General features: G+C 40.3%; 1 protein-coding gene across 2 annotated transcripts in view; it reads left to right on the plus strand.

Moving 5' to 3' along the window:
- Positions 1-25,587, plus strand: part of ntn1a (netrin 1a) — a 79,560-nt gene extending 53,973 nt beyond the window's left edge. The window contains exons 4-7 of one of the 2 annotated variants that reach the window (XM_042485957.1): positions 2,876-3,025; positions 7,034-7,087; positions 16,887-16,961; positions 23,878-25,587. In XM_042485957.1, the coding sequence (XP_042341891.1) occupies positions 2,876-3,025; positions 7,034-7,087; positions 16,887-16,961; positions 23,878-24,206 (608 nt within the window). In that variant the 3' untranslated portion in view covers positions 24,207-25,587. The remainder of the gene's footprint in view (positions 1-2,875; positions 3,026-7,033; positions 7,088-16,886; positions 16,962-23,877) is intronic. The other variant, XM_042485958.1, reaches the window with a different exon arrangement.
- Positions 25,588-26,155: the final 568 nt, after the last annotated feature.

Genomic DNA, 26,155 nt, shown 5'->3' on the forward strand with positions numbered 1-26,155 from the left:
CACACACACACACACACACACACACACACACACACACCAAGGAGAGATAAGAGCAACAACAGAAGCTGGATCACAGGAAACAGGCAATAGAGATAAAAGCGAGTGTGTGATAGCGAGGTGGTGGCCTGCTAGAACCTAAAATTATGGACTTTAGACGTAGCATAGAGTTGTCTTGTTCACTTGTCAAAATATCTCACAGAATAATAATTATGTTGTTGCCAAGAATCCAAGGTCAATCATAAAGTGAGCAGATTCGGTGTTGCATTACCGCTTTACAGCAGTGTTTTCCCTGAGGCCTGATGTAATGTGGATCTCCCAGAGAGTGTGTCTCATTCATCCAGGATGAATAACAAGCGTATTAATGCTTTAGGTCAAAGTAGAGGAAAGAACATGTTGCATTATGTCATAAACCTTTTTTAAGCATAAATTCAAACAAAAACAATCAAATAACATCTCTTTCTGCAGTCAGATTAGGGATTTTATGTATTTGAGGAGAAGGGTAGCTGGGATATGATTTTTGTTGTTGTTGGTTTGCTTTTTTAATTTTCACCCTTAAAGCCATTATAAATTTATCATAAGCACCGCTGGGTTACTGGGAGAAAACAAATGACACTTCGTAGAATAAAGATGATGATGGAAACCATCTTCACACAGAATGGGTTCAACAGTCGTCAGAGATGTGAAAATCTGACAATAATTTCCGGTTTCACAGTTTCTGGCTTTGATAAATTGTGCAATTGTGGTGATTTTCAAAGAAAATATGCTTTTCAAATCCGCCAGCGGCATTCAGGGTCCAAAGGGATTGTAAAATTAAAACAAAAAAACTGCCATTTGAACTTATATTTGTTTTTTTTTTTTTTTGTGATTTTCTTTTTTTTTTTTTTTACAACTTCATGAATTGGGATGTTGTAGCAAAAGAAAGATATGTTGATATGTAACAGTATTAAAATGCTATACTTGTCCTGCTTCCATGAATAAATAGTTGGGGGGACAAAACATAAGTCCCTCTCCAATGCTTAAAAATGATTTAATATGCCTCCCAGGTTTTGCACCGCCTCCTCCCATAATAACATACAGTCCCTTACATTATCTATCAAATTAATACACAGTAGAAAGCTGCAGTTTTGATTGTATGCATATGCTTTGCTATTAATTAAAATGCTTTGACATGTATACATATGAAACACTAATTCGAATGCAGTGGGCTGAAATGAACGAATTGTTCTGAAGCTGTAATTCTGTACTTTGGGTTGAACCACTCTGTGCGGTTAAAAACAAAACAGGCCAAACCACTAAATACCACCACAAACCTCAAAGTAAATAATTCAGCTCCGTCTTTGAAGGCTGCTCAGAGTGACAAGTGACACAACGCAGAAAAAAAATCTTTAGGGAGGGGCAGCCGACGAGCAGAGCCGGCCCAGCCCTGAGGCTGAGCGTCACCATCACCGGTTTTCCATAAGAAATAAACAGAAAATGTATCACTCACGGAGTGAGGAATATAGTGGTGAGAGTTTGGTGACAAACAGCGTTTAAGGCTTTGTAGGTTTTTTTGAGTAAAGAGGTGGGAATGTTGATAGATTATCAAAACCGCTCTGGTCTGGATTAGACTGTCAGGATTTAATGTACGGACTATTAATTCAACCACTTCTCCTCACTAAAGCCACTGCCATTCACATCCCAAAATAGATGAAAAGAAACAACGCTCAGACAACTATTACTCAACACCGATCTCAAACTTGACAGGACTTTGGCTGTGAAATGAATTAAGGGAGGGGGGATTGGAAAATGATTACATTCCTGAAGCATGTGTGTTCCACAGACCCCCCAGTTTGGGAGGAAGTGTGACAGACGCTTTGGGCTAGCGTTCAAAGCTCGGCATTAATCAGAAACAGGCAATTAGGATTACCCTCCATTATTTTATCATTTGGTAAACATGCACAACCCTTTTTCTTTACCTCACACATACAGCTGAAGTCACACGGAGCGCTCACATTCCAGAATACTCGCCAATAATGTGCAGATCATGCTACAAGTGTCACTTGTCAATTTACGCATACCATAGACTCCTATTGTTCATTTATTATTCTTGTTTGTTAGTTTATTCATTGTAATGATTTCTCATCCGCTCTTGTTCCTGTTAGTAGGCCTAATGAAGGGTTAGGGGTTTCTTTTGGGCTGGGGGGTGGCTTATCTAGGGTGTCAAATGTGCCAGGTCCTGCACACGAAGGAGAAAGCAATGAGCAACTTAACAAGACATGTCCCAAAGAGATGCGCGCACACACACACACACACACACACACACACACACACACACACACACACATATGTATATTTTTTTTCTTTTACATAATTTAAAAGTCAAAATTAGGATAGTTGTAAATATAGTTTTCTGGACATTTTTTGTAATTTTATTTTATTTTATGTAATTTTCAGGTCATTTCTTGTCACCATTTACTAATTTCTTGCCATTTTTCAGACATTTCTTGCCAAGTTTATAATTTCCTTTTTCCCCATGTCACAGAAAATCAAACCAATTTGCTCAGGGTTCAAAGGGTTAAATGGTTTGTAAAGGTAGACAAGTTGGTGACATGCTAAGCAGCTAATAAGCCAACAGTGCCAAAAAAGTCAAGAAATGTCTTAGAGGTTGTGTTGCTCTTTTAGTCATGCTGCCACACTCGCTTCAAAACGAGCGCTGTGGTAAGTCCTGTCTCTGTGTGCACGCCTCCACCTGCCTCTCACCGCTCTTATTATTGTTGCCTCCACTGCTGTGTACCCACCTGCACTCTCTATAGATAGTATATGTTTGTACCTCCCCACATGTGTGTGCGCGTGACCACTCACTGTGCCTCTCTTTCTTCCTCTGTTTCCCTCACAGCATGTGATTGCCATCCCGTGGGTGCTGCTGGCAAAACCTGTAACCAAACCACAGGACAATGTCCCTGTAAAGACGGCGTGACTGGTATCACGTGCAACCGCTGTGCTAAAGGCTACCAGCAGAGCCGCTCGCCCATTGCCCCCTGCATAAGTACGTGGAACCCAGTCTTTACCATATCTGCCTCACTGTAGCATGAAGGGAGGGGATGCACCAGACTGTCATGATACACACGTTTTAAAGGGGAACACCATCTAGTTTAATTATTCCAATATGTTATTGTCGTGGCCAAGAAAAGTTCAATCAATATTTATGAACATGAGCTACTTTCTCTCAAAGGCAGTAAACAGAGAAGGAAGTCGCAAACTTGTGATGTCATAAGCTTGAAAGTTTGGAGCTGCTCCATAGACAATAAATGGTAACCTAATTTTGTGAACCCACAGAATGTTTATTTCCTTTTTAATATTCAAATGAGCTTTTTTTCTGTTGTAGTGTTCACAGTTCTAAATAAAATTTAAAAAAAACCCAAAAAAAACAAAAAAGGACCAATATACTCAAAACATTCGCTTAAGCGCTTTTGTGTCATCAGTGGTTCCCAGGGTCCGGATTTTTCCTTAGTCATTTGTTCAAGGTTCATACATTATAAATCACCACATAATCAATTTTATATCACAAAATGATTTGCAATATAAAGAAATAAAACATAATGCAAGAAAAAATAGAAACAGCATTTCAAAATCAAAGCTCTGTTCCCGAAATTCACTGTAGTTCAAAATAACATTTAAAGATGCACCAGTTGGGAGCCACTGATCTATAACATCTTTACCAATTCATTGTTGATGGAGACAGTCCAGAGTTCATACCTTATGACATCACAAATTTGAGTGTTAGCACTCATTTTTCGTGGGGATTTGAGAGATAGTTGTTCAAGTTAACCAATATTTTGGAGCTGTTTTAAACCATATGAATTACATGTATGAATTTTAAAAAATGAGCATAGTTCCCCTTTAATCACACATAGTAAACACACACACACACACAGTAAGAGCAGACACTGCTACAATGCTCAAACTCTCTTTTCTTCAGATGAGTGCTCAGTGTCGGACTGTGGGTTTTCTGACCAGTAAATCTGCTCGCTTAAATAAACACACCATTAAACTGAACCTCAAGGTTATGGTCTCGGCTTGCTGGTGTCCATAAATTTGAGTAAAGACCCAGAGCTTTTAACACCAGCATCTCCAAGCCCCAAAGTGTCTTAGATAAAAGTGCAGGAAGCTTTGGGTTAAATTACAAAATCAATCTTGTTCTCACCATCCAATGACCATTTATTAGCCCAAATGTGCCCTTGTGTTGGAGTCAAAATGATGAAAAATAAAGCATTGCCTCAGGGTTAAGACTTAAAGCTGCATTGAATAATAGCCCCGTAGCAAATGACAATTTGTGGGTATTTGTTGGCTCTTTTGTCTCACTCTGAAAACACGTTTTAATTGGCGCTCTTGCCATTGTAATTAGATACCGGGATTTAAATGCTTATGAGGGATAAATCTCCACATGGATATGCATGGCTGAGGTCCAATGAAGGAATAAATTAAATTTATCAGATATCTTTGATTCCTGGGAAGTGAGATCTGAATTGTCAAACACCCAAGATGGAAATAAAGTTCCACTCTGATGATTGTAATCTGTATAATCTTTAACAGCCCCCCTGTTAGACTCCGCCACAGCGCTTGCCAAGTTTCATTTTAATATGGAGTCGTATTATATCTCTGACTCCCTGTATACCTTCCAGCGCCATAAATCTACGTGAGTCAATCATGAGAAACAGCCTCATTATTTAGACTGGCACACGTTGTGGCTGCATACTTGATGGAAGATTGCTGATCAACAACAACATCAGTTAGGGGACCTATGGGCTTCAGGCGCCATTGTTTTGGCAGCGATTGTTTTTCTTGTCATTGCATAGAGCAATCCGTCATGGGAGAAGGCCCCATTATGTCCACAAGGCAACAAACAGGCGTGCACATCATTCCACCGACTCTGATTTATGGTGACATAAATATTGTGTACATTCAGGAAGTAGGAAGCAGGTTTTCTCAATCCCAGCTGAGGAAATTTTACGTGATCAAAAGACTTGATTCTTTCTTTCTTCTCTTACACACAGTCTTCACCTTTGCAAACCACCACTGTTGTGCACCTCTGTCTGTGCATGTGTCTTTGATACTTCTCTGCGGTTTTGTCCTCGTATTCCCCTTTTTTGATGAGCCCCTTCTGCCCTTCTTGCCGACAGTAACAAAACAGCATCATGTGTGTTTCATATCTCCTGCTGCCATCCTGCTCCTTTGGAGATAAGAAGGCCGATCTTCATGCATGGTTTCTCTGAGTGTCAACTTCCTACCCACATGTGAATACAGGAGTGTGAAGGAAGGCTGAGAGAATCAAGTCTTTGGACAGTTGCACAGCCCTGTTACGGCGTTTCCACGGCAGCAGGTCACAGGAGAGGAGGAGGAATAACAGCTCAACAATGAAAGATTAATTAAACCAAGAACTATGTATAGGGAGTGATTTTGGAGAGTAGAATCAAGGCACATGACATGATAAAGAGCCAACAGATAAAAAGATAGGAGATAGGATAGAAAGGTAGATGGTAGATTTATTAGTCATTTTTAAACAAAGTTTTGATTTTTTTTAAAGATGGAAACTTGGAAGATGGAAGTTATTTAAATCATTTATTAATTTCATTATTGATTATTATTCAGTAGAGACATGAAATATGAAGGGGCAGAGAAATGGGGAATGACATGCAACAAGGGTACATGACCAAGTGCCATAACCCCCAGACCACCACCGTGGCCCTTTTATTAACATACTTGCCAACCCTCCTGATTTTCCCAGAAAACTTGTGTTTTTCATTGCCGTTTCCTCGTGTCCTTCTGGGGTTTTCACAACTTCATCATCATCACAACCTGTCTCTCCTTTGATATGGTTTCCATCCTCTGACCCTCTTGAGCCATCTAGGGGTGCCTGTTGGGCGGCCAGGGGACACCTTGTCTCCATGCTAACCGTAATATGCACATGTAAGTCCGACTAGACACCCTAGCAGGGGTTGGAGGGGGAGACCCAGTTTGCTCTCCTCCACCACAGTGGGGTACCCAGCTGTGCTGAGACCATGACCTTCCCATTCTGTCTCACTTAGTCATCAAGGACCCAGGGGTGTGTGGGCCAGGGAGGACCACCGGCTGTGGGTCTCTGGCGTGGGCCAAGACCACAGCCTGGCCACCCTTCCTACTCCGGGTACTCTGGCCAAGTAGCAGTCTTACAAACCCCCAAAAAAGTGGGGTCCCAACACCTAGACACTAAAGGGTGTCTTGGCCACGGGCCACGGCAGTCTGACTGCGGGTCTCTGGCCAAACCCACAGCCTGCCCTGCCTTCTTGAAATAACCAAGGCATGAATCAAAAATATTACCCAGATTTTTTATATTCATCCAGAAATTAATATAAAAATACTCATGCAGTGTTCTTTTTCTTTTTTCTTTTTAATTATTATTTAGAAGTTACCAGAATGCAGAAAACACATTTTTTCCCCCCATAAACATCTGACTGGTTTGTGAAACGCAAGTTTACCAGTCAGATATGGCTATGCATAACATTTTTTGCACGAGGAGCTCTGACAGCGCCTGGGGGTAAAAAATCTATTCAGGAAGATTAGAAAGCGCAAGAAATAATAAATATTTAATACAAATGTGTTAGAGGAAAACAACTTTTTGAATTTCAAAAAGGTTAATTCTACACATTTCACACTCTGACCCACACATTAGAGCATGGACAAAGGCCTTGGCCACCAGCACACCGCTCATTACTTTTGATCTGATATCAGATATAGCTTTTTATTTATTAAATAATGAATACTCCCTGTCAGAAGGGTACTAAGCAAATTTGCTGCCAACTATCAACCATAACAATAGCACATTTACATAAAAATCTTGTCTGTTGAAAAAAATCACAGCGCTCTGAGCAACTCATGGTCGTCACACTGATATATTTTGTGCACATTTACGCACTGCACCAACATGCACATGCACATAGAAAAAAACACATGCATGTTTGAATACACATAATAACGATCTGTCTTTGTGTTTATGTTACGTTTTCTTTGGGAGAAGAGATTCCAGTTGCACCCCCTACAACCCCATCCAGCAGCACAGAGGAGCCATCAGGTGAGTACTTTAACAAGTCAAACATTTATTTATATTTTTCTCACATTTATCTATATGCCACACATCTATATGAGCACATCTGGCCTTGAGGCAAAGATGTGAGGGGATATAATTGTGGAAGTATGTACAGTAAAAAAGGATTTTTCAACAGCACAATATTTTTCCACACATGTAAAAAAAAAAAAAAAAAAAAAAAAGAGAGAGACTGCTGGATAAATTGGATCCCTCTTGCCTTCCCCCACCTTATTAAGGCTTCATGAATATTAAATCCATTAGCAGCTTCTCTGGGATGTGCCTCCTTTAATCTCTCACACTTTCACAATTAATCAGTCTAACTGCGGCACAGTGGGGTGTTGGTCTAGCTTACAGCACGGGGGCCTGGCAGTTTGTTTGAGTTGATGATTTTTTTATCTTTTTCAAACTCCCTTTCTCACAGCCTGATGCAGTGAGGTAAGGTATGGCTGAATGAGGTGAACTGGTTTTTATTATACAATGGAGCGCTGGTATTTCACAGTCATTTTTTTTATATTTGTTCACCGGATTATCTGTGTTTGAAATTATACCCTAACATTTGGGGTTTTACTGTCCTATCTATAAGGACAGACTATGACATCAGGATAAGTTGTGGTACATCTGATGCTAGAGATGTGACCTAAAATCTACAAGACAATAAATTGTCAAATTGTTCACTAATGGTATTTGTAACTTTTATTTGTATATGTGTTTTTTTTATATCGGTGCATGAGATTTTATTTCTCATGCCAACTCAATTCTAATTTAAACTTAATGAGTCTGGACTGTGAACTTGTTTATTGGCAGAATTTCTGGCTATATGTCAGTGGTTGTTGTAGCTAATTCCTATGTAAATATATGGGATTTTAAAAAAGATAATTAATTAAATTTAGGTACGCTGTAATTTCTTGCGCTTTCTCTCTCCTTTTACTGTGCTTTCCTTGCCATGTTTTAGTAAGGTAGAAAAACTTCCTGTCCAAGCCTGCAAGTCATCTATTTCCTTTTTTAAGGTTAAAACCAAAATTAGGTTATTTCCACCCCAACACAAAAAATACATCCTTGGATATGAGTAATTTTGGTATATTATATGATTCATATTTTTGGTAAATCAAAATGTGATGTGGTATAAATTGTACAAATGTAAAGCACAGACACATAAACATAAACATACCTGCACAAATTGGAGTAAGTTCTGCATTTTGTCTTTTGGCCTCATGCTGGAAAAACTTGAGTCATCTGGCCCACAGCATGTTTGCTCTGTCTCACCCATGAAGTTGCAGGAGGCCCAAGGTATATTATGTATGTGAGTGTGTGTACGTGTGTGTGTGTGTGTGTGAGGCTCCTGCAGCTGTTGTTGGGCCCTAACGCTCCCTGGACAGCTTCGATTGACAGCACAGTCAGAATACTGCCGGTCCCCAGCCCTCCTCCACCTCTTTTTTCCTTTTCTCTTTCAGCTTCTTTTCGCTCTCCTCCACCTCCTTCGTCTCCCTCTGTTTCACGCTTTGTCTTCACATAACACTGTGGGTGGTGCCGAGCTAGAATATCTGGAGTTTCTCTGGGCCCCCTTGTCAGGAATCTGTCCACTTTTGGGGTGTAGGAAATTTTCCTCACCTCACTGAAAGGTTACCGGAAAAGTTAGAGAAGGACCTGTACTACTTTATCCACTTGTATAAATGCAAAGTTGCTCAGCATTTTATTGGTTTCCTTTTTTAATATTTCAGCATTAAAATTTGAATATCTGTGGTATTTTTGTATGAAAACTGACCCCTCCAGTTCACCGTTATCATGTAAAATCTTTGCCTGTGGCTACATCCTAGTTTGAGGCTAAAAATCTTTTCATAATCCCACTGAATAAACCATGTCATTGAACTAATGTAAACACAACCTGGAGGAGACTGTGTAATGACTCCGACCATGTAGCTATAAAGATAATCGAATCACGACAGAGTTCTGGGAATTCTCTCTCATATGTGTAATGGGCATGAGCCTGTTCAGTCCAGAGAGGTTGAAATCAAGCAGATTGCAAGGTTGAGCACCTTGATGGACGTCCTGTGTTGGACACGTCAGAATCATGAGTAGCTCAGGGTCCCACTGGACCACCTGCTTGGGTTTGAGGCCCAGAGGATGCATACATTACCCTCTGAGCCTCCTCAGAAGGTTGCAGAGCAAACGCACCTCTTGCTCAGTCTGGTATTTGAACAGCTATGATATCACCTAATATGGGATTGCAAACAGATGTGATGATTTAATCAGAGCGTCGAACCATCTATTTTTTAAATTGCAAAATTATTATGATTATTATTATTATTGTTATTATTATCTTTATTATTTAGTAGTAGTAGTAGTAGTATTGGTAGCAGCAGCAGTAATAGTAGTAGTAAAATAGTAATGGTTGGTTTAGAATACATTAACTCAAGGAAAAATTAGAATAAAGAAAAGGAAGTATAATTGCAAATTAATAAGGATGAAGATTTAAAAAAGAGGAATCCAACAATTATTTTGTATGTACTTTTTTGGAAAATTTGAAAAAATAATAAAACTGTTTATACCTAAAACCAACAAACAAACAAAACTAATAGTACACATATATAACAGATTTTCCATAAGCAACATAAATTTATATTTCATGTCTGAAAAGGAGTTGGAAGAAGCAAACTGCTTGTCTAGTCCTTGCCTGGTCCCCTGTTCTGACAAAAAAAATGGAGCAACGTCGTCATTGCAGTCAGTTTCCAGGTTAGAATTAGGATTCCTTTCAAGTTCATTGCTCATCGATAATTCACCAATTAGGGTTTTTCCCCTCCAAAACAAATAGAGCAGGTGATTCACACCAGTAAAACCACTGGATAAAGCAATCCTTTTAAAAATCAACGTTTCTCTGACATTGTTCAGCTCATCAGGAGGTCCTGCTTTCTCAGTGTGTGCTCACCTTTTTCCTTGATAACTTAAGATCCAGGGAGGCTTTTACTGGGAGATTAATTATCCACAGAGGTCTCCTCCTTTCAAAAAAAACAAAACAAAAAACATAGTGATAGGTAAAAAAAATAGGTAAAAACACTCAATAAAGCCATTTCACATTAACAGTCAGTGTTTCTCCGATGCTGCCTGACACAGCAGGGACTGGAGCCAAGCTGCTGCTAACATTTCAATTTCTTTGATAATTTAAGATCCAGATGTCCAATGACTAAAATCCTTCATCCATTAAAACCTCCAAGAGCTTAAAAATTATTGAAAAAAGTGGCTTAAAACTGCATAAAAAAGTTGTTGTATGACAGCTTCTGGCAGACAACCACAACCATGATGCATGCGCACAGAGGATGTGACGCCTCTGGGTTTTAACATTGTTGCGAGTTTGGAATAATGTGATACACTACTAAAAAAATAAAAAACATTGATTTTTTTTACATTTTAAAAAAAGAAGTTAATTTTACAATAATATATTTGTGGAAAAAGTGTCCACAGGAGTGATGGGGTGTTGGGCTGACAGCTGTGCAGCAGGTGCCTTGTTGTGCCTCAGTTAAACGAAACAGGGGGGTGGGCATATTTTTTTGGGAGGAGGGTCAATGGAGAGCATGAGGGAAAACGGAGTGGATATTAATTTGTCTCCTGCAGCAGGGCTCTCCCCCTCTCGACCACACGGAGGGCTGGAATGCATGGAGAATACCTCCGATGGTGTGGCCCAGACAAAACACACATTGTGCTGGTAGGTCACGGATGGTGTGAGTCGCCACTCCCACGGGTTGTGACAGAGACGTCTGCACAGCAACAAAATGTGGAGGAGATTAACTGCTGATGACCTGCGATGGCCGGCCCGGGCCTGTCGGGATACAAGATGTGAAAGTAACTAATGATGATGAGGAGGAGGAGAGTTAGAGCGACGATGATGAGGCTCATAAGAGCTTCGGTCTTGTATGTGTGTCCGAGGCTGGAAGTGATCAGAATCTGTGGTGGACCCCTCCTTGGATTTTTTGGACATGAGTCTTGCTTCACACACCCTGTTCAACACTCATTGACTCCACTGCGTTTCACACTCATGTCAACGTGGGATCTTATTACGCCGCTTAATTGTAGAAAAAGTAATGCTGAAAGACATTCGGCAGTGAGCAGGGCCAAAAATAGAACTTCACAGTATCAAATTCTCATTATCAATATCGAACTTTTGCATGCAATCTATTTTTTGTTGCCCAGAACCGATTTTTAATGACATGAAAACCTTGGCAGGGTTATTTCCTCTCTCTGCGTCCAAGCTTTGGGTGATAACCAACAGGAGTCCCCGCTGACTCATCTGAAACTCATCAGTTACAGTAACGGAGGAACGACCCAACTCATCAGAACTGATTGCACGCCACCCGAAAGTAAAATCCTCAAATCAGGTCAAGAATTCAAACAGCCTCTTTGCTGGCTGTTGTCTCCCTGAAAACAAACCATCTTTTGCTCTCTGGCGATACAATGAAAAGAGAAGTGGGGGACTCATTCTCTTTCTTTCCTCCTTTCTTTCTCCGTCTTTGCTGGACAGAATCCAAACTCACGGCTCTTGTGTGAGCGGAGAAGAACAGCGCAGGGCAGCACACTGGGCTCCATAATCTAATTACATGCTTTATTTGCCGCAATTTGTTTCTCAATCAGTCTGGTTGAGGGAGAAAGCCCTCCTCCTGGGTCGTCATTTACACCTCCTCGTCTCGCTGCTCTGGTACCTCTGATGCCGTCCTGCCTCTGTGGCCACATTCACACTGAGTATCTCCTATCTAGATGAATCCAGAGCGTGTCTAGATCTAGTTGATATAGAGTGGCTGCTCACACCTGGATTTGACTCGAGAGACCACTTGAGATCAGGTTTCACCCGTCTGAGTGCATTTGATGTTATCTGTGTGGAAACTATGAGAGCTGCTCAACAGAAAAGGAAAAATACATATTTGTATTTGTACTAAAGATGTGCTAGTGGTTATTTTGAAACCTTCACTTTTTTAATATCTGTCAAATCAACCATAATTGAGGTTTATTGCGTAAAGCCATTTACACATTGGGGCATTTTTTCGTGTGATTAATTTGCATGGCAGTATATTTTTTTGAACCCTTGCTTACACAGCAAAACAGGGATGTTACGACTCTTTTGGAGCGTTATTTGGTCCCGAAGATCGGGACCAAATCAAGTCACCAAATCCTTAGTCACATCCCTCGGCTTGCGATATTGATGCCAATGACCCTGTGACCCCTAACACTGTTTTAACGTAGCATTACGTAATTTGCGTATGGTCATTGCACACTGACAATCACCTGACATATTATTGTCACATTGCTTTATTTAACAGAATTTTACCCAAAACCATGATCTTTTTCTAAACCTAACCAGGCAGTTTAGTTGCCTAAACCTACCACTGCCGCTTGGCAGCATTAACCATGTGTTACAATGTGTTTCCGCTGTGCGGCAAATAGATACACTAAAGGACACCCTGTGCTTCGCTATGAGATGCAGAGTGGCATGACAAAATGTCAGAATTTAACAAACTTGTAATGAGAATAGGTTGATTTTTCTGAGGTTTGGCTATGAATAACAGCATCAACCAATCCCAAATTGTGGAACCGAAGTCATGTCACAATGTCATAACAATGGCGACTTGTTGCAACTGTCACAAATTTGCATCGCTGCCAGTATGAAACATTTTGATGTGGGTGAGAATTCCACATTTTAGTGTCATTTATTTGACACACACCCAGTGTGTAAATGACTTATCTATATTCCAATATAGATATCCTGATTTATGTTCAACGTCGGCATTCATTATGCAGGACATAGGCATCCCCTCTGCGTCGTTTCACTGGCTTCATTGAAATGAATGGGTCTGAGGTTTTTGTTTTTTTTTTCAAAGCAGCGCGAAAGTCAGTCTGAACACAACTTAAGGAAGCTCTGAAATCTATTCAAGTAAAAATTATTATCTTGTAGGAAGAATTGAACCGGAGACCATCTTGTTGAGCTCTTCTTAAATGAAGGACAAAAAAACAACCCTGGCTCTAGACTACACATTGTGTGCAGATTTCTAGGCTGAATATTTAATTATTTGCCAGTCCTGTGGTGTAGTTGTCTTCCATCATCTTAATCATGTTTTCTTGGTTTACCTTGCAGAAATGTGTCTTATTTTCTTTTCAGACCTCCTTTTTTTTCTTTTTGTTTGATGAGTTGGATCAATGTGCCCCATCTTCAAGATTCTAGGGAGATGGTTGATTTTAAATGAGTCATTTTAAGCTGCCTTGTGCACCAGCATTTTTATATTTTGGACATGCTTTTTACTGCATACTACAGTACTACCTAACACCAGCTAAAGAAACTAACACAGGCCTAGTTTTGCTAGCGTCTATCGGTGCTGTGGCGCTTTGGCTCCATCACACAGACCTCTACAGTACTGTATTCTGTCTTGGAGCAGCTATAGTAAAAAGCATCCTTAATGAAAACGATTAGCTTAGAGGGTTGTACAGCACTTTGATAGAAGGGGCAAAGGTCCACCTCTCAGTTACGCACTTCTCAGTGCTCTGAAAGGCAGGAAACAAAGCGCTGTAGTAACTACATCTACTCAGAACACCCAAAGCACATTTTAGCTCAGTGCTACAGGACTGCTCCCACTTCCCTTGCTTGTAACGCACGCACAAAGGGAACATTTGTCCTCACGGTAGGGGACTGCCTGGCCCTAAATGGGGATCTCGGGGTGCTCTCAGCGGGGCCCGGAGCTGTGTCTCAGGGGTACACTAATGGGGAACGAAAGGCTATCAAAGGGAAGTATCATGATGGCATCAAGGGGGTTATGAGAAAAACAAAGCGTCTTTTCCACAGCTCCCCCTTCCATCATTTACATGGTAATCAGGTGCAGCTCATATAGACTCCTCTGTTTCATTTACTTTGCCTATTTTTGTTACTCTCTGTATTTACAACCAGCTCCAGATTTGGAGGCAACCAGCTTTGAGTTTTCGCTGATTTGGGGGTTTTTACTTAAAATCCAGATCCTCCTCTTCTTCTTCTCCCACCCCCCTGATAAACTTCTCCAGTCTTCTTTTTTTTGTCAACCTCTCCACCCCTTCGCTCTCTACCAGTATCCATTCTCCCGCCTCCTTCCCTGCATTTTTTCTTGTCCTGGTGTTCCCCAGGCAACCTCATTCAAACAGAGTATAAAGGAGAGTAAAGGCATGGAGCAAAGATCTGCTCACAACAATGAAGTTTGTTCATATTCAGGCGGCCTGAAAGCTCCAATCCTTCTTCCACCACCCCATCACTCTCCTCCACTACCACTTGCTGTCCATCCATTTCTTCCTCCCCTCCCTTCTTTTACTAGACTCATTACAACTCTGAGTATAAACCAAATCAGTACTCTGGATCCAATTTATGCCATTTGGGAGAGCGCTAAAGGAGAAGAAAAGAAGGGAAAACATTTTTTTTTCATGATGTGGCCTCATGTCACGTATGCACTGTATGTGTCTGGCAGCGTGACAGCATAGCATGGGGCAATCACTAAAGCTATGGACTCTCTGGATTGCTGGGGCCAGCTAAGTGGAGGGTGGGATGTACTATTGCCTCCTTCACCTCTGCGTAATCTATCATAAAACTGATGGCTTACGCATGTCCTTATGGATCTATTTGGACAAGAAGCAGGGGTATTTATATTCTGCAAAGCCTGTGCGGCCACCCCTAACCCTTATTCATTTAACACTTATTGTAAGACCTTTTATATATATATATATATATATATATATATATATACATACATACATACATATATATATATATATATATATATATTTTTTTTTTTTTTTTTTTTTTAAATTGATTGTCATACTAATGCCCACCACTGGTGTCTTTTTTTAACAGCCAGGTGAGCGAACATGGAGGCTTTTACAATTCTAACAAAAACTGAAACTCCCGCTGTCCCGTCTTGGTCGCTGGTTCTGTTAAACCTCTATTTTTATCTAGTTTAACTCTTTTTACAATAAAAAATAAGACTTTTTTTATGGTTTTACAAGGAGGTTTTTAATTGCCTGATTTTTGTTTTAAGAAGGAACTTTTAGCAACTTTTTTAACACTCGCAGTCCCCCTGCGGCCATGCTTCTCATAGCATTCATTTAGAGTGTTGCATTTTAACCCAAACCTAACCCTAACGCTCAACAAAAATAACAGCTCACTTACAATAAGTCAAGACACAGCAACCAATAGAAATACAGTACAATATGAGTTTCCTCACCTCTATAAGGAATATATGAACTTTAATGGTACCTCAAAGAGTGTGTACGTACATGTGTTTGTGAGCCATGAGGCGATTTGGGTGACCCCTCTGCCTGCGTGAGGTATTTATTTGTTCACGCCTCCACAGTGGACATCCCCCACCCCCAACACCCCCAACCTCCCCGAAAAAAAGGGTCCTCTGCCTAACGCTTCATGGATGGCTAATTTTCCCTTCCTGACCTCCCTTTGTGCGGCATTGACCCCCTTCACACCCCCTACCCTCTACTCCCTCACATAGCTGCCAGCCCCCAGTGCTCTCTCTCTCCCCCCCGCCACCCGTCCTCACTGCAATAAATGCAAAAGCTTGACATGGTCCTCAGAGGGGCCTTGAAGTGATCCCGGGGTTATTTTTTCGGGAGGTCGGGGGGCTGAGGTGACAAGCAAGGTGAGATTTTAGAGGGAGGTGGGGTGGGTGGAGGGTGGTCTGTGCAGGCCTGACTTATTCCCACAGTCTGACAGAGAGTGAGTGGGTAGATGGCAGCCGTGATTTCTATTTCTCCTAAACCGCTGCTGCTGGTACCATTAGATTCATTCAGAGGTCCTCAGCATCTCATATGGAGGGAGCAGACGTGGTTAGGGGGATAAAGTGCCTCCACCACAACCAAAACACCCTTAATGATTCCATCAGTGGCACCACAGCAGCCTCATCAGATAACACAATCAAACCAGACAGATGTGTGTAGGCGGACAATAGAGCTGTTGCCAGAGGTGCTGCCATTTTTACTGTTCTCTAAAGTTGTTTTAAGGAAAATAAAAATGTCTTTATATGTGACACGGTCCAAAAGGCAAAATTATGTTTTTATTTATATTTGTTGCCTTCTTTCTTCTGTCTCTTTTCACTAAAACTGTCAAGTCCTGAAAATGTGTTAAAATGCAGCCATACATATAAAATTTAGACCTGACAGAGGATAAACTCTTCAGTGTAGTGGAGATTACATATTTCATCAAGGATTCGTTTATTTTAAGTTTTTTTAACAGTAGCGCTACTCAGACTCCCAGCTCATCTGTAATGTTTTTATATTTTATCACCATTTTTGCACATATAAAATAATACGTTTTTTAAAACATTGAGCATTTTCTGTATTACGTAAGGGTATTTTTGCTGCCTAAAAAAATGAAGTATATCATTATTATTATCATTATTATTATTATTATTATTATTATTGAGCATTTGCACAGTTGAGTGTGTATGATAAATTACTAAAACAAATATGTATGTGTTGTGTGTGTTTTAATTTCTAAGTTTGTAAGGAATGGCAATTTTTTATTTTGTCTGTTTTTTTTATTAAAATATTTTTTCTAAATCATGCATGTTATGACTTAAATATTGATGCAGCATTGTATGTCCACTTGTTTTTTATTTTTTCATGTTCTGAAAATTGCTTAATGTTTTGAATGTTTTTAGCCTTCAACAATAAATTCCTAAGTTCTAAAATTCAGAAAGCTCTCTCCACCATGACTAAAAAATAACATTTTTTTGTCCCTTTAACCTCCTAAATAACTTTGTCTCCCTTGTTATTCTTGCAGACTGTGACTCTTATTGCAAAGCGTCTAAAGGCAAACTGAAGATCAACATGAAGAAGTACTGCAAGAAAGATTATGGTGAGTCAACGGACAACAGTCCATTTAATGACTTGGATTAATATTTGTCTCTACAGGAAAGCTTAAAAACATGTGGTCTGATGGAATACACACCATTTCCTTTTTACTGACTTGGCTTTGGATAAAAGTTTCTTACTCCACAAAAACAAATAGTGTGTGTCAAACTTTTTGGGAGCAGTAGAATCACTGTGCAGCAAATATGTTTACTCTTTTTGTGCCAAGTCCTCGGCCCTGCATACTTCCCATCACATACATCCCAGTCCAGCTTGTTGCTGGGGAGCTGCTATAGTTTACAAAAGAGGCATTTTACTGATGGCTTACTCTAGTTTTCTGAGGACAGAGACAAAAGATCAAACAGAAGACAGCAGATCTTGAAGGAGGAAGAGAGAAGCAGACAAACAGAAGGAGAGAAAGGGCAGGATAAAGAACTAGGCAGAGGTGTGTGTGTGGGGAGGGTTGTCTCCGAGCAGGCATCTAAGACCGGGGCGGATAAAGCAAAGACAGTGTGACGGACAGTGGGCGCTCTCTAAGAGATCCTCATTAAGGCGGTCCACTTCCCCCACAATCGATGCCATTCTCTCTGCATTCCTGTGACCGTCCGTCCGCCACGCCATTCAAGGTGTGGATAAGACGTATGACCTCTCCCCTCTTCCCCCCCTCTGTCTCCTCCCCTGATTGAAGTCAGGCTGCTGAACCGGTCAACCAAGCAGTGGCATCCTGCAGCATACCTCAGCGGCTTGACGGACAGGCTCGAGCTTTGTTCAGGAGGGATTTGGAGGAGTTAAGGGGTCAGCTTATTGACACCTCTTCTTCCACCAATGCCTACCTTGGCGCTGATGTCGTGAGAAGAGCCTCGCCTCTTGAAATACAAGATGTTCATGTGTGAATGTGTCAGCTACATGGCTGTTCGCTTTTCTTTTCGGTTTGGCCAAGAAGCAACGCTGCTAACCTTTTCAATATCGGGTTCAATTTTTAGTTGAAAGCTACAGTTAGAGATAACAAACAGGGATTTTATCATGTATGTAACAACTGAATGATAATAGAAGGCAGCATCCATTCAAGGGTGGAGAGGTGTGGAGGCAAAAGAGACATCACAATGTCCTGCTGCAAAAACCATCACTCAACACATCAGTTCTATCAGATATTTACATCTCCAAAGAGTGAAGCTAAGAAAGCCTCCCAAATGATTTGGCATGTGTTTTGCGTTTGTCTGAAGTGTAGGGGATCTGCTGGTACCGATGACTAAGATAACACCGGGCAAAAGACAAATGGAAGTTCCTCTTTTGCATTAATGTATTTGAGTGTATCAGACAAGACACAAACTTTCACAGGAATTCTAAGACAGTAGGGAGAATTTCATTGTCTCGTTAAAAATAGTGTACAACTGATTAGGTCTACGCATAAATATATTCATACATAAATTTAATGTATTCATATATGAAAGCACAGTGGATAATTAGTCCTGCTCTCAAAATAAATACATATGCTGACTTATTACGATGTCCGTCCCTTTGAATTTTTGTAGGTTTATAAAGATTTTTCCTTTTTAAATCCATCCGTCCACAATTAGTTGTAAGATCTACATCTCTGTCAATTTAACCCACTGTCTCCTCGCCTTGCTTTTAAGCTTTCTGTCATATCCGTCCTCAGCCAACGACAGCAAATTCAAGATTCATAACAGACCAGAACAAGATCCCTGTACAGTATTTACCACACACTGGCTCAGCGAGGCGGATTGAGAAAGTCAAACAGAATGTAAATCTACAGGATAAGTTGAGGGAGCCATAGCTTTTGGACTGTTTTGAAAAGATCAGCAGGGGAGCGGGGCTCCATGCTGCGTAGAGAAACGATGCTACAAGCGTCTGCGGTCGACATACAGACGCACATAAAGAATCACAGGAGGGAGCGGGGTGTTAGGGAGGGGATGGAGATGTCTGATGTCAGAAAAATCCCGGGTATGACTACTTGAGGCTGTGTACAGTGATTGCTGACTAAACACAAACAGAGAGAATGGGACTTGGTGGCAGCTGGTGGGCACAAGGTGATGCCGAGGTCAGCATCAGGCCACGCTAGATCAGCCTTTGAGTGTCTATTGACACGGGCCTTAGGGGACATATGGTACAACTGGGGTGAAAATGATCTCCAAACACTCACAGAAGAAGGACAATAGAATTTGTAGTCAAATTCAGAGTTCACTGCAAATAGCAGCTCAATAGAGTTGCAGATTGAGAGAGAGTTTGTCAGATGGCCCTGGTTCCAGCTGTACAATAGGTGAGGAGTTTATTTTGACTCCCAGGGTGCATTTTCTTTTTTTCTTTTTAATCCAATCACAGTGCAAAAAAATGTGATTTGGACTGCTGGTGGTAAAGTATGAGAAAACTGACAAAACTATCTAGAGTTAAAATCATGTATGGGTAATGGAGTATTTTGAGCTGTCTGGCTAGACAAACTCGTTTTTATGATATCCTAGAATCAAAGTTGAAATTATTTGAATTGGTGGTCAAGGTCTTGGAGCTCGGGTAGCAGGCTTGAACCTAAGTGCTGACAATGGAAGACGCAGCTGGATGAATTCTGAGATTCGTTACAAAATACTTTCAGTTCCAAAATTCACAGGCAAAAGCCAGCTGGCACAACAAAGTCAGAAACAAAACTCCAAAGCAGAAATGAAGACAAGCTGGCAATGAACAAAAGAACTGGGCAGGTATAAGTAGAAAGACACTAATTGGGGAAGTGAGAACAGGTGAGTAGACTGCAGGACTAGTGAGGGACAGGTGAAACAAATTAGGGTGGGGGCAGACAATCAAAAGGGGCAGGAAGTGAAGTGATCTGGGAAAAGAGGGGATGTGAGTAACAAAAAAATAAAACAGGAAATACTGAACATGACTGAAGAATAAAATTAAACAAAAGGGAAAAAAGGAGCTCTAGAAGAGATCAGGCCAAATCATGACAGTTATAACATGAACTTATCGTTTGGTTGTTTTATAATCCAGGAGACTCCTGCATTATGTTGAGGAACATTGAGGATATCATGCAAGGCAAGGCAGACTTCATATAACAGAGGTGTGAAGTTACGTAACATGACTTGGGTCAGACTTGAGTCACACATTTGATGACCTTCAAATCGAATGGTCAAAATAACAAAGGACTTGCAACTCAATCTTTAAGACCAGTGATGCAGGACTTTACTTGTTATTTAAAAAGTGTGTGATAAATGTATCAAGTTCCCTTCATTTCCTAAACAGAAATGTTAATACTGTTCATTGCCAGCAAGTCATCACATTATTACCAAGATCCACTTTGTTTGAAACAATCCAACAGCATCCAATCACACTGCAGCAGAGAATCTTAAAGAGCTAATGTTATGTTGCTGAGCATCAGATGGTAAAAAAATATACTAAAGGTAATTTGTGTACAAAATCTACATGGTGGTCAACCAACAATGAATTCCAATATGAAAAATGTGTGGGTTGAATATTACAGGCAGGGATGCAACAACTCCAACTTCATTTGACATCTGAAGTTGCACAAAGAACAGTAAATGAGGGCCATTATTAAAATAGCGAACTAATGCTTTGCTGACGTTAAAAAGCTGTTGTTAAAATGGCATTATATTTGGTAATATATAATGCAATGGCTTGTTTGGGACTCAGCTCAAAGTTTAGGACCTGGGACTTGTCAATCTTGATTCAGGACTTAAGTGCAAAGACTTTCAGTGATTTACAAAAACAATGATTTGGTCCCACCTCTGATAAATATTGCTTTTTATACAGAGGGAAGAGCCCAATATGTTTTACAAAATATTCACAAAGCACATAGAAAAGTTCAAACAAAAACTACTCAATTACCAGAAATCGGTTATTATTCAGAGACAAAAGAAAAAAGAAATGCTTTGAGGCTGCTTTAAAAGAAGTGGATCTCGCATATTTCAAGTTCTCTGCAGCATGCTTCAGCAGATTTTAAACTGACCCTGGAAGCAGCTAAGAAAATTGGGAACTACAGTAAAAGTGTAATCTAGAAACAGATGTGCTCTCTGAGTCCCGAGTCAGGAAGCGTTAGACCCAGTTTAAGCTCTTCACCATTCAGAAAGTGTGACTCCCAAGGTGGTGATCCAACATGTGCAGGATATATCTCTTAATACCGCAGTGATGTTCGCCTCCATTACCTCGACACTGAAGGTGAAGCCAGTGACCCTGTGAGACATTTCTAAAGCTCTCCCATAAGTACAGGAGAAGTATAATGAAAGTTAATAGAGATCTGGTCAATATAATACATATTGATACATGATGGGTTAGGATCCATGAGAGGCAGCCCTCTCTTTCACTCTCTCTGAGAGGTTGATCCATCATGTGATATCACTGAGTGTCTTTCCAGCTAACGTCTCTAATAGCTCTACCCTGCCTCCTAATCACATTACAAATCACACTGCTCTGTCAGTAGTAATGGACGTAATGTGCGTGGGGCTGTATATCATAGCTGGACCATCGACCAACCTTTTCCACTGAGGACAGAAACAGTATGTGTAAGTGTTGGGATTAACAGTATGTATAAGGGCCCATTCACCAAGGTTTACCAAAGTTTTTCCGTTATCTCACTAATTTTTAAAATAAATTGCTGCTTATAATTCCAGTGGATTTGTCGGTGTTATCAGCAGCTGATTCCAACGTGCTGACAATGATGATGATGAATGAGCCAGTGTTGACACCCGTCAGGCTGGATGGTTTCATAATGTCAGCACTGCAAAAGCCCCTTAAATATTAGCAGAGTATTTGCTAATACTATATTTATACTAGTATTTGCTAGTATTTGTAAGGACACCCTGATCAAAATGCTTTGACTCCAATCTATGTCCTTTAACATTGGATATCTGCTAATACAGTGTCTGATCCAATATGTATATTTTCTTAAATTTTGAGTAGTTTGATTTATTTAAGCATTATATAGTATATATCAGAACGGACAACATCTTGCAAAGAGCACTTAAATCTGATTAATTCAATGTAGCTTGGCAAATCTATGCATTTTGCCAACCTCAGTGCCTGAATCTGAACATCAGTGCCCCACTGTGGTAAAGGAGAAGCACACGAGCAGGCTGAGGTGGACTTAACAAGGTAATGAAAGGGTTCAGTTTCGATCAACTTTATCTTAGTCGAGCCATTAAAATATGCCCAGATCAGCATCGACACCAACTTGTGTTTTGTGGAACAAATCTCTATGCAGTATAGTGATACCATGAGTTACACAGATGAAACTTCCAATACAACGATTTTAACATTTTTTGTAAGCAAAGTGGGCAATTTTGATTCCTCAAACGCTTTCAAAGTCCTGAAAATGACATGTATTAAGATGACTTTGCTGCATGGATGCAATGAGACCAAGAAATCCTAAAGATAAGGGGCTTATAGGGATACTGAGGTCAATTCAGCCAGTCCTCTCAGAGGGTGTCAGAGCTCTGGATAAAGTGACATGATCCCTCTGTGCCGCAACATGGGTCAGCACTCTCTGTGAGCTTCTCCTGTGTGATTTTAGCTGCCAACCCTACACTTGTGGTTGTAGAGGACAGAGTGATTTCTGATATTTGAATAATGTCCACGGTTGGAAAAAGAGCCCTTGTGCTTGGAAGAAAAAAGACACTTTCCGTCCATCATGGCAGAGATCTCTGAATGTGGTGGTTACTCTTTAAAGTGAAGCTGATGCAGCGAATTGAAGCAAAAGAGCAAGTGCTCATTAAAATCATAAAAATAGCCACATGTCTTCATGCAGGAGAGTGGCGGTTAGTTGACCGACAGCATCTTATTTAAGTATGTCAATAAATATTCAATGACAGAGAAAATTCAGTGGAACAGAAATTGTTAAAAAATAAAACTTTGGCTCAGAATGTCTGGAGTATTTTTGCCAGAATGACCATGGTAAGGCATGGAAAGATTTAAAATGAGAAGGTAAATGCACAGCATGAAGCACCGGACAACATAATAAGATGTGAACAAACTCAATGTGCAAAGGATGAATCCTACCGACTGTTGACTAAAGCTGACTTTTCTTTTAGCACCACCTGCAGGTTAATTTTTGTTTTAATCTTAGTAATTTATCAAGAACTAATGGATGGATTACCATATAATTTGGTGCAGGCATCCATGGTGTCCACGGGAACCATTTCAAAGACTTAGGGCAGCGTTTCCTCTTGTCCTGCATGTTTTGGATCTCCCTCTGCTTCATCACAGATGAATTAAACGATCAGCTTGTTATCAAGCAGCTTCAGGAGTTCAGAACCAGATGATCGTTTGATCAGCTGTGGCGGGAGATCCAAAACATGCAGGACATGAGTTACTTTAGGAGAGGTTTGGGAAACAATTCTGCCACCAGCAGGTTGACTCATATTTGTACAATATTCATGTCCCCATCAGAATGAATTGTAAAAACTTTAGTGATTCTCTAAGTATTGGTCTAGCATCAGAGATTTTGACCAATTTACTAATTTGACCTACTAATGAAAATAAAGGAAAAACTATCTGCCTTATTGTCGGTGCCAGCAAAGAAATCTTTGGTCTTACGTTTTGCCATTGCTGCTCTTCCTCTCTTGTATTTTATGCAACTAAGCAACCGAGTAGATAATCTGTGTCCTGTTATTTTGGAATATGTATGCCCAGTGTACCTGAACAGTCATGTGATACGCATTTTCAGGCGTATTGATATGGACTAAATTTGAGATCATTTCTGAAAATGTGCTAAAATGCTCATATGTATGGATAAAATTTTGATCTTTACACACATTTTTAAAAATGAAGGAAAAAAAGAGAAAAAAAAGTATTAGTGTGGATTTAGCCTCACTCTTGTTGAGCCAATAATCTTTACTGCTCAATGTAAGAAATCTCACACTAAGTGATAAAATGTCTCTTATGTCCCTGACTCTACTCTGCAGCTGTCCAGGTGCACATCCTGAAGGCAGACAAAGCCGGCGAGTGGTGGAAGTTCACCGTCAACATCATCTCTGTCTACAAGCAAGGTGAGAGCCGCATCCGACGCGGGGACCAGTTCCTGTGGGTGCGCGCCAAAGACGTGGCCTGCAAGTGTCCCAAGATCAAGCCTGGGAAGAAGTACCTGCTGCTGGGGAATGACGAGGACTCCCCCGGCCAGAGCGGAGTGGTGGCAGACAAAGGCAGCCTGGTTATCCAGTGGAGGGACACGTGGGCACGCAGGCTCAGGAAGTTCCAGCAGCGCGAGAAGAAAGGCAAGTGCAAGAAGCCATAGGTGAAAAAAAGATGGAAAGGATCCCGAGAGAAGAGGAGGAATTCAAGAGAAAAGCTGAGCGGGTGATTTAAAAAAAAAAAATTTAAAAAGTGAAAGAGAGGCAGACAGAGGACCACGGACAGACAAGAGACTGTTTATGTCGCTGCTTTTTTTGTGTAGAAGCATGAAGAGAATTATTTAGGATGATTTGTTTTTCTAGTGAACTTTTGTTGAAGGAGCTCACCTTGCAGATTTGGTTTTATGGTTTATTTTACTTTGAGATTTGTCTCTCTTGTGGATTTGCCGAATTTGCACCTATTACCAGCATATAAAGTTATTTGTGTTTCTTTATCTCAGTATGAAATCATTATATTTTATGTTTTAATTTTATGGACATTTTTCTGCTGGTGCAAAAATGACAGAAAAAAAAGCCACTTAATTACCACTGCAATGTTGCCTCTGCATGGTTTTCTTGTTGTATTCTTAGCTAAGGAGCAAGCTTGTTTCATCTAAAGTCTTCACTGATCTGATCGAGGCAATAACATTTCCTGCGTTAAGAATCGTGCCATAAAAACATCATCTGCAAGCCACAGAAATGCTAATACTTTTAGCTGTCAATGAGTTGCCATACATTTCCCCTGTTGTACAAATTCAAGTATCTGCAACTCAAGAAATCTGGAGTCCTACATTTTTACTTGACGCTGGTTAAATTTAGGTGGTTCAGTATTTGTACAAACCTGCATGTGAACGCATCTCATTTGAAACTGTAATGTTCAGTTCACTAACTGGTGCTGCTCATGGTACTAATGTTAAAATTATGCCTTTTTGGGAGGATGGACTGCATTTAAATTCACTGATTTCACTTTCAATACTTACCATAACTGTGATTTTTTTATTTTTTAACTCCAGCAGGAGTTTAACAGTGGACTTACAAAAGAAAAACTTACACACACACAAAAAAACCCTACAAAAAAAATCCACAAAATCAGAAGTCGCTGTTGGATTGTGCGTCAATAGAAATAAATAATTTGAAATTTGGGTTCTGAAGTGGCTACAAAATAAAAAATGTTTTTCATTTCATTGACATTTACGTGTTCTACCACACATTGATTAGAGCTGTGAAAGTTACCCAGGGTAGGTCATTATTGTTGTGCGTAGAAAAGTACTGCATTCGCAGTACTGCATTCTCAGAGGATACTGACAAAGACGTGCATATAGAATGTCAAGTAAAACAATGCAGGTTTTTGTATAATTTTAGATATATTTCTTCAGATCTGCTCATGAAAACTTTGTCGAATTTTATTTTTAAAAATTTGTATCAATAACACAAAGTAGGAAAAAGGTACTGCAATGTGGACAGCTACCGACCACTAAAAAGTGTGTATTTTGAAGTAGAAATATTCAAGTAAATTCAATCAGTGCAGATTCTAAGGAGCTATGAGAATGGGAATAACTATGAGAAACAATGTCCTTACCTCGTGTTGTGCAGAAATGAATCATAGCGCAGAAAAAATGAAAACTAAAGCACATCATGCACCTTGATAAAAGGTGCTCAACAAATGCATTTTTGAACTCCACCTCACGCTGGCTTGTATTCACCTAGAATAATTCCTACAGTACTCTGAGACTGCAGATAAATACCTTTGCAGTCCACACACTCTTTTGCAAACACAATGCATGACTGTACACTCACTGTGCGACCAGCTGGAAGCCACAGTCTCCCATTGACCTGTCACATTAATTCTCTTCACTTCAACACTTGCACAGGGAGAAAAGGGGTGAATTGCAATCACTTGACGCTGCTTAAATCAAACCACATTGCTCATTTATTTGTATGCAGTTGGGTTTGGATTTCTCTTAAGGAATGCGCGATAAAAAAAAAAAAAAAACCCACACAGCTCAGGTTTGTAAAAGCCCGCAGTGTGTCTGATGTATCATAAACTGGAGTTCCTTTCAGTCCATCCCAAAAC

The sequence above is a fragment of the Plectropomus leopardus genome, chromosome 4 (assembly GCF_008729295.1).
Source record: "Plectropomus leopardus isolate mb chromosome 4, YSFRI_Pleo_2.0, whole genome shotgun sequence".
NCBI lineage: Eukaryota > Metazoa > Chordata > Actinopteri > Perciformes > Serranidae > Plectropomus > Plectropomus leopardus.